This window comes from Montipora foliosa, chromosome 2 (assembly GCF_036669935.1).
Source record: "Montipora foliosa isolate CH-2021 chromosome 2, ASM3666993v2, whole genome shotgun sequence".
In the NCBI taxonomy this organism is placed as follows: domain Eukaryota; kingdom Metazoa; phylum Cnidaria; class Anthozoa; order Scleractinia; family Acroporidae; genus Montipora; species Montipora foliosa.
This window is the reverse complement of record NC_090870.1, coordinates 48,812,022-48,822,021: the sequence shown is the minus strand read 5'-3', so window position 1 is coordinate 48,822,021 and position 10,000 is coordinate 48,812,022. Positions and strand designations below refer to the sequence as shown.

The window sequence follows — 10,000 nt, the reverse complement described above, 5'->3', positions numbered from 1 at the left end:
TGATTAAATCCTAACGCGCGCGAGTCCGTAAATATTGTTTTTCTTCAAGTTTTTTGGTGAGGCGATGACGCAGCTTTTTGCACGACTTCGTTTACATTTTCCTGAGCAAACGAATGACAACGCAGTCGCGTTTTTAACAAACAGCCATTAGCTGGCTTTCAACGATTTGCGTCACCCTAATTATTAAAACTAGATCTGCCAAAATGCAAATCACCGGTTCCTCCAAAGAAACCATACAGTGACGATGGGTTGGAATGATGAGTGGCGTTCGAGGAGCCAACAATCCTCTTGTATGGTAGCACCGCATAAAACGATCTTTGGACCAAAAGAAGTACTGTCATGGGAAGAATCTTTTTTATAACTGAAGGAAGATACTATTATGGCAGTACTGAGTCCATAGAATTTCAGTGGTCAGTGGACGAACTATAGGAAGCGATACAACCCACCAAACCCAAACTTTAATTTGCAAAACGTGAAAATTACTTTGAGATCGAGGTGTTGTAGAGATGTTTTGCTATTCGAGAAAGCACAGCTTGTCATCAACAAACAGTGTCATTGACGTTTGCAGGTTAGCCCTTCGACTGTTCTTTCCGTATATTACGGGTGGTAGAAGCCTTGTTTTCAAACAAAGCCAACTCTTTCTCATTTCAGGGAACGCCCCCAGTTTACATAACAGAGGTATGTAAACGGAACATTTAAAAACTTCCTTGGTTACTTCACCGTTCTGCGCTTTGGGCATCTCCTTTGTGGCTGTTTGCTCTTTATGACTACTCGTAATGCTCTTTATGACTACTCGTAAAACCGTCCTAAAATGAATTCAAATTTTTGATCATATGGTGGATCTCTTGGAGCCGTGACTCGACAAAAAAATATTCCCTGAGGGCATAATTTTTTTGTTTCTTTAAATATTCAGCTCTTGGTCACGGAACACATGCAAAACTTTTAATCTCTAAAATTTTAATCCTACCAAGTTAAAACTTCTGGCCGAATCAACGTCAATCAGTTTCCAAAAATTGACAAACACTACGTCAATCATAGCTCGAATTAAAAACTGTAAACGTAAAGAATGGGCTTCAAGAACGAATTCATAATGTGTGAGCCAGCGACAGTAATAGATTTCGCACTTTTTTCGTGTGTGTTGATGCAGTTTAATTGGTTACTGAATTTCCAATCGTCAGGGAACCTTTCCTTTTCACGAGAAACTCAGACATCAAGTACCCACCATTCCATTTGAAACCTTTCAAATCGACAATCAATCCACTCTTTCTCTTACGTTATTAAGTTCTCCAGTCGAATTAGAAAAAAAGTAAATTTTTAATCGTTTAAGGCGAGCTGTATCATTCGGTTTTTCTTTGGAAAAGTTCATTACTCATCGTTTCGCGATTCGATCGGCGATAATAGTTTTGAACTTGGAATTCGTCTTCGCCAAGGAACGAAGTTTTCAATATTTATCGCTGACATTTCAATCCTTTTGGTTTGTGTAAACGGCACCCATTCCATGTTTTGATGAACAGGATGTTTTTAAAGCATATTTTCAGTATTGTCAGACTCAGATCAATCGTCATTTTTTGAAAAGTAGGTTATTTGTGAGTGATAGAATAAATGATGCTTACGATAAATATAATGGAAATCATAATTTTAGCGACCAAAGACACCCATATATTTAAAATCATGAACAAAAAGATTACAAATTTAGATGTTTATTTTGCATATCTCATTTGTCAAGCAAGGGATTTTTTAATTAACCGATGGCTGTATATCAGATTCAAGTTTCTCCTGATTCACGAAACCTTTCGTTTGAGTTTGTAATAGATGCCTTTCACTGCAAAAGTTATGGTTTAACGTGTACATTTAATGCGTACGTTTAAGGAAGTGGTATTTCCATTTTTTTCGCGTCTGTGTTGTCAATCTCGTTCCCAGAGTCATCGTTCCCTTGGTCAGCGGTCGGGAACTCTGGTCGAATCCAAAAAAAGGCCATATTTAATTGGCTGTTGAAAAACGTTTTTATTTCCTTCCATTTTCATTTTTCAAATTCTAAACTCAAAAATCATGATTTCTTTTGGATTTTTATCTATAAGAAGTTGAAGATGATCTAGAAATAACTTGTTTTACAACTTGCCAGTTCCGTCAAGTTTTTGTTTTTGTAGATACAGCAATTGTCACTTGCGTGACACCAAATACTGAAATCTGTTTTGATTGATAAAATGTATCTCGTTAGTTTCTTATTTTCCGCGGTTTAAATGTCTCGAGTGTATCAGGAGATGTATTTATACTCATGTGTACTGTCTGGCGAGTGAAAAGTAAGCGCTTTCATGACAAGATGACCTCCAGTGTTTTTGTCGATTTCTAACCAACTCCCCTCACGCACGCGCAGTTATTCAACCGGAACCAGAGTTTTCTGGTTCCGTCCAAAGCCTCCCGCGCCCGTTCCGCTGGACAAGGGTAACGGAGGCTGTGGGAACGAGATTGCAGTGTTGTATCATATTCGCAATCTCTGATCATGCGCAGACATAAGACGGTTTTCACTGAGGTCTGAGCGTAGACATTGAGTTTGGGCCAGGAGCCCATTACCCGGAGCCTCCATCTTCCATATTAACCCTCTGCGTCAACCCTTTCCCGTATCTTTCTTAGAAGCACCTCGCAGGGGTGGCTTTACTGGGTGTTTTCACAATAGCTGATCATAAGAGACCTATGGTCAGCCATTTATTACGTCACATACGTATGTGACGTATGTGAACCACTTCACGTATGTTCTCAGTCATATACGTCACATACGTCACATACGTCAAAATGTAGTAGTTCTAAAAATAGAAAGATACAGGACAGGGTTGACTCAAGGGTACAATACAGATGGAAGCTCCGGGTAATGGGCTCCTGGTTTGGGTGTCGAGTTTTTTCAAGAGCGTACGCTGATGCTCAATTCATCCCAGGTCTAAAGGTCGCCTAACCAAGAAAAAATAAATCTTTCCAACGAGGATAACTTGTGTGACCATGAGACTGCACTTAACATTAATTACCAATACTTTTGAAACGCACAACAAACTATTTTATAAAAAATGAGAATCTTCCTTTTCGCAAAGTCGTCTGTTTTCAATATGTTTTTCTTAAGTTTTTTTTGTAAAAGCTGTTTTCCAAATATTACTTTCAAGTAAGTTTATGCAATCTCCATATCAAGAAAAAACATCAAAAAAGCCAGATAACCTCGAGCATCGCTTTCAAGCCATGACAGCTTTTGGGCCCACCATTTCGGTTTTGCGTTCGAAATTCGAGTGAGGTGCGGGATCGCGGACAGTTAATTCAGCTTTTAAAGGAACGAGGCCTGATGCAATGTGCTCTCACGGATCTCATATAGGTCAGTGGTAGAGCATCCGAACTAGTAATCGGACGGTCGAAGGTTCGACTCCTGCAAAGGAACACTCGGATTTTTCCGATCATCCCCTATAGCTCAGTGGTAGAGCATCCGAACTAGTAGTCGGAAGGTCGAAGGTTCAATACCTGCAAAGGAATACTCCGAATTTTCCGATCATCCCCTATAGGTCAGTGGTAGAGCATCCGAACTAGTAATCGGACGGTCGAAGGTTCGACTCCTGCAAAGGAACACTCGGATTTTTCCGATCATCCCCTATAGGTCAGTGGTAGAGCATCCGAACTAGTAGTCGGAAGGTCGTAGGTTCGACTCCTACAAAGGAGCACTCGGATTTTTCCGATCATCCCCTATAGGTCAGTGGTAGAGCTTCCGAACTAGTAGTCGGAAGTTCGTAGGTTCGACTCCTACAAAGGAGCACCCGGATTTTTCCGATCATCCCCTATAGGTCAGTGGTAGAGCATCCGAACTAGTAATCGGAAGGTCGAAGGTTCGACTACTGCAAAGGAACACTTGGATTTTTCCGATCATCCCCTAAAGCTCGGTGGTAGAGCATCCGAACTAGTAATCGGAAGGTCGAAGGTTCGACTCCTGCAAAGGAGTACTCGGGTTTTTCCGATCATTCCCTAAAACTCGGTGGTAGAGCATCCGAACTAGTAATCGGAAGGTCGGAGGTTCGACTCTTGTAAAGGAGCACTCGGATTTTTCCGAGTATCCCCGAGTCACCATCGAAATCATGGATCATGGCCTAGCTCCCACGAGTCTCTTACAGCTCAGTTGTAGAGCATCCGAACTAGTAAGCGGAAGTCGTACCGTGTTCGACTCCTACAATGGAGCACTCGGATATTTTCCGAGCTTTTCCGAGTCACCATCGATGAAAAGATACATTTCTTTATTTATTCACCGGGGTTAACATTTCACCAAACCCTTCACTATACAAATATTGTTAATAAAATATCGTTGCTATTCGTTGCTATTCGTGTTTGTGGTATTATAGCCTGGGAAATCTCTTAGACTAGTAAGAAAAACGTTCCCCCGGCATGTATAGGGTAGTACATGTAGCGATAAGCAATTACTCTTTCATCTAGGCTGATAACCGTATCAAAGATGGAACCCTAAAATAAAATCAAATATTTACGTTATGTTGCACCCAATATTTAAAAAAGTCGACGCGGTTGACTTTCATCTTGCAGCTTTACAAAGTAACAAGTACTTTACGTGGATGTAAAAATATGCAAATGCATTTTGCAGGAAATTGCATGCTTTTTGTGCATGGGTGATAATCCGTGATGTTTGCTATCTTAGTTTAGTTTTTTCGTATGGTTAACCATGCCTGGTAAATGTTCGCACTAACGGAGACAATGTTTTGATGCGAAAAGATTAACGGCCGCCTAATCTATTGAAAAAAGAAGGTCATAAAAGAACGAACTCGGCATTCCAAACTGAAAATCGAGTTGTGATATCTTTTATGAAGACCGAGAAGACTCATAAGCAATTCAAAACATGAAGATTAAGATGAGGGGGAGAGGAACTGATCAGAAATTAAGTTTAATAGAAATAATAGTTGCTCAGCCTTATTGCATATCAAAATTGCCCCCTTAATGACTTTCAGGGTTTTACTTAATTCGAGAAAAAAAGCACAGCGCTCAACAAACACGGCAATTCAATTCGAGTTTGATTCGTATAGAGAACTGAACTAATTCCAAATCTAATATAGGGGACACTCCTATCACATTCGCACTCTAAATGTTCTGAAATACTTTTCTCACAAAACAGTTCTCTTTTTTGGGGGGTTGATAGCTGATTTAAACTGGGTGGAGTGAATATTCAGCCTAGGTAAAATGAAATGTTACAGCGGCTTCTCTACGTGCCCAGTATTTGCAAGCGATGGTAAGAATGCACGTAGTGATAACGAGGTCACGCAGAATTCTAAGTTATGATAGAGACGCAGATGCATGTAATGGGGAAAATAATTCTATATTGTGTGGTTCTATTGAAATCTGAGATTTTCTTTTTATAAATTTGGTTTATCCATCATCATGGATTTAGAGTAGTTTTTCAAAGTTTCGCTGCATTGACTCCTCAACTTCGGAAACTCTACAAACAGTAAAGACTTCAAGAAATTTACGTCTCTTGCCACTTGATTTTCAGTAAATTGCCGGCCATTTTACCCTTGTATTGTATTCATACGAGCGATCAAAATTAATCTTTTGTTGAAGCAAAGTTTTCATTGCATGGGCCATTAGAAAGTAAAATATTCATATATACGTATACATGTTGCAGGAAACTAGTGAAACTTCGCCACTGGATAAAAAAATATCGGCTCTATCGATACAAAATCTTTATAAATTATCAGTGAGGTTAAATGACGAGTACTCATCAAATCAGCAAAACTGCAGCCTGCGAGAGTTTTTTGTTCATAAACTCGCCAAGAAAACGCACGACTTATACAAAAGAACAAAGTAAATACAGTGTCCTGCGTGTGATAACTGTCCGGTTAATCCAAAGCTGCTAGAACTTTTTGAAAAGTGCCGCAAGCCGTGCGAAAAACGTAAAGTTTCGATGACTTTGACAACTCGTGAAGAATGATGATCAAGGCTCTAGCTACAACACTGTTTTCACTTTCATAGGAAAAGAATGGTAAGAAAGAATTGCTTCAGAGTGTAAACAAACCAAACAATGGAAGCCACAATAATAGGAATTGCGATTAAATATGAGTCTAAAGTATCTAAAGCAAACCGCAGCTTATCTATGTTCTCAGTACACATCAAGAGAGAATTTAATGATAGTTGAATACAAATGGGTACAAAAACTTACCCTTACAGAATTGTTTAATACCCAAAACCCTCAGCATATGAAGGTTACCAATACTACATACATGTAAATGAAGGGATAAAATGGATTGATTGCGAATGGAATGATACAACAACACTATAGACGCTCAATATTTCTCATAGCACGGGCCCAGTAAATAACAGATCATCTGTACTTGTAAAAAAAGATCATATAAAAGCAGTTTCATCTTACCGATCACTCGGGTGTTCCTTTATATATTGTTCAAAGCCCTGTAGTGTGCCCGGTGGGCTGGAGTATCGCTTAATCTGCAGCGCAGGTCGTGGTAGATATTTCCTTGGTTCTTCAACCCCAGAATTCGTCGGTCTTTCATGAACAAAGATTTCTTTTCTCTTCAAAGGATCCATATTTCTTCTATAGCCGTCTTGTCAAGAAATTTACATGGTCGAACTTCGTTTGGTTTATATGTCAATAGACGCTCAGCTCGGCAAAAACATACTGGATCGCGGAGCACGTATTATTATCGCGACGGATTAACGATGCACAATCATGCACTCGCAGAATTTATGTCACTACACCAACGACTAGCCAAAATTGTCACTTCCTTGACGTCTTAAAAAGGTAGAATATAAATCCACGGATGAAACAGCGAAGCCTCGGTGATTCGGATTTTCCTTCTAAAATAAGGTAGCATCTGCACTGAAAGACAATATTTGGAAAAAAATCACATCCAACTGGAGGCAAGTGTTTCTGTTACAGCTCAGTTTTATGATACCGCCAACGGAAAAGATTACAAATTCTAACTTGCCATCTGTTTGTGCCCCCGGCTCGTTTCAAAGTTGAATATATTTGAGTTTCTTTTGGAATCGTTTACTTTTTTTTTTTCTGTCCGACCGGAAATGCGTTCTTATTGGATGCTCGTCAAGGAACAAGCACCTGATTTCCGCATGGTCGAATATTTGTGTGCGTGGCTCGTAGTATGATTTTTGCTTTCTCGTGGTTATTTTTTAAGCAGGGATGTAATAGTTATTTTGAATTACTGATTTTAGCGCATATTAAAATATAGGACCCGTCGTTGAATTTCGGTTTCTTGTGGGCAGTCCAATTAAATTTACGTTTTCAAATGTTTCAAATGGAACGGACTCTAAAAAATACACAAACAGCGGTGACAAACAACAGATATAAACGCTTAATTTCAAATTATCTTTTACTTGTCGTTTTAAATGATATATCTGATGTTTGTCACCGCCGTTTATGTGTTATTTCTGATAAAACCGAGATGTCTAAAGAAAAGAGTGTTTGGAACGGACTCTATTCGAACAGCTACAACATATTCAGCCGAAAGAAAGAAGAGTAACAATAATAAAGATCGATGGGGCAAAACTGGGATTTTTTCGTTTATTTTCTCTTGAAATAATGTTCGGATCTTGTACGCAAACGCCCAGGGTTAACTCTTGAGAAATGGAACGATAATTTTCTTAATAATTCTTATTCTAATTTTAATTCTATCAGTTTACAATGTCTGATTGCGATGTCTGGACGACGTGTGAAATTTATGGGCTCCTCACATGATCCCGGTTGACTTGGCTGGCTCGGTTACCGAGATGAAAATCAGCTCGCTTTCTGAGATGAAAAATTTGAAAAAGTGGTGACGCGACTATTCACTCGTGAAATCTAACTTCTCGATTTTCTTTGTTTAAGCAACCTCAAATTTCCTTTGACTTAACGTGAACTATCAAATGAAACTATTCCAAGCTTTCATTCTATGGGGAAGATATCTGTTTACAAACATTGCTTTTGTTATTCAAATTTGCCAACCACAGGAACAAAAGACCGTTTGTTTCGACAGCCAATGAGGCTCTGGTTGGCACATAAATGACAATAGGTGACGTCAATGATGTCTTCCCTATAGAAGAAAAGAGAAGTAAAAACTTGGTTATGTCCGTTCTATCACGAAAATACATTGTAGTATTTTTCTTTCGGTAATCGGGCTAAAGTGTTCATATGGCAAAATTTCCAGCCCGTTTACCGATCTCGGCAACCGAGCCAGCCCTCCCTCTCATATGAACACATCGAAATTTTTACAACGGATTCAGAGGTGAGGCGGTGAGATCTCGGAAGCGTGGCCAGCCCGGTTAACCGGTCTCATATGAAGAGGCTCTTAGAAAACCTGTCTTCCCTGCGAATTTGTGAATTTGTTTCGTTTCTTTCTGACTACCTTGTGAGTGGCGAAAAACAAGAGTTGGAACACATCCGAGTCCATTGAGATGAATTATTAATACGATGACTTGTCGTAGACTCCACTCCAAAGGGGTCACCACCTTATCGTGGTGGGGTGGTTTGTGTGTCTCAATGACCCCTAGAGCTATGCCGGCTGGAGTCTTGTACTCCTGGTAGGGTCACCCATGCCGAACAGGTCGAAGGGTAGAGACCAGACGAAGTGTGATCCCCTGGTCCTCCAGGTTGGGGGTTGAGCTACAGGCCAATCACCTGTTCTCGGAAAAATACAACGGATTACAGAAACCGCAACTCATCAGATTCGAATCAATGATGGCGAAGCCGTGGCTGCTGACGGACAACCAGCCGGAAGCACCAGGACGTCACTGGGTAAAAGCCTACGGGAAGCTCAGCGACCGACGAGGTCAATGGCGACGCCAAAGTCAGTTACCCGGATTGGGTGCTGGAATGTACGCACGATGTATATAGCAGGTAAAGCCACACAGGTGGCGAGGGAGATGGATAGATACCAACTAGACGTGCTGGGGATCAGCGAGACAAGATGGACAGGGGCTGGACGGGTCACTCTCGCTAACGGCAGCACCTTGTTGTACGCTGGAGAGGAGGAAGGACATCAAAAAGGTGTGGCATTGATGATATCACAGGAGGCGCAGAGAAGCTTGATGGAATGGATGCCTGTAAGCAGCAGAGTGATCAGCGCAAGGTTCTATTCACGATTCAAGAAGATAACCATCATCCAAGTGTATGCGCCAACAAACGATGCCACACCTGAAGAGAAAGATGACTTTTATCACCAATTACAGACAACAACGGACAGGTGCAACAAAAATGACATTGTGATCGTCACGGGTGATATGAATGCAAAGGTAGGAGACGATAACAGCGAGATGGAGGAGGTTATAGGGAGACACGGGTTAGGGAGCAGGAACGACAATGGAGAGAGGCTGTGCGAGTACTGCTCCATTAACGGCCTTGTCATCACCGGAACATGCTTCCCCCATATTAAAGGACATACACAAGGCCACGTGGGTCTCCCCTGACGGGCAAACAAGGAACCAGATAGACCACATCATGATAAGGAGAATATGGAGGACGTCAGTCACTGACACTAGAGTACAGCGAGGAGCAGATGCAGCTAGTGACCACTACCTCGTAGTAACGAAACTACAGATGAAGCTCCACAAAGACCCAAATAGGAAGAAGATCAAAGCCAGGTTTGACACACAAAAGCTGGATAGTGCGATGTTTAAAGAGAGGTTCAACATCGAATTAAGCAACAGGTTCGAAGCACTAGAGGTGGAAGAGGACGTGAATGACGACTGCAGCCAGATAGAGAAAGTGTACACAGAGACTGCAGATAAGGTGATGGGAAGGGTGAAGAAAAGGAGCAAGCAATGGTTGAGGGATGACACATGGAGGGCAATAGAGGAAAGGAGGCAGATAGGAAATAAAATTGACAGTACCAGATCAGAGCGTGTCAAAGGAAGGCTGCGCATAGAGTACAGGCTGAAGGACAGAGAAGTGAAACGCAGGGCAAGAGAGGATAAGAGACACTGGACAGAAGAGATCGCTAAGGAAGCTGAGAGATCTGCTGAGAAAGGACGC

General features: G+C 41.1%; 1 protein-coding gene across 3 annotated transcripts in view; it reads right to left on the bottom strand.

Annotated features, from left to right (window-relative positions):
* Positions 1-7,048, bottom strand: part of LOC137993399 (GTPase-activating Rap/Ran-GAP domain-like protein 3) — a 35,441-nt gene extending 28,393 nt beyond the window's left edge. The window contains exons 1-2 of one of the 3 annotated variants that reach the window (XM_068839230.1): positions 6,966-7,048; positions 6,392-6,851 (exon numbers count right to left, since the gene is read on the bottom strand). In XM_068839230.1, coding sequence (XP_068695331.1) covers positions 6,392-6,564 — 173 coding nt within the window. In that variant the 5' untranslated portion in view covers positions 6,565-6,851; positions 6,966-7,048. Of the gene's footprint in view, positions 1-6,391 lie in introns of all 3 variants that reach the window. The other 2 variants (XM_068839231.1, XM_068839229.1) reach the window with 2 other exon arrangements.
* Between the last annotated feature and the right edge of the window lie 2,952 nt (positions 7,049-10,000).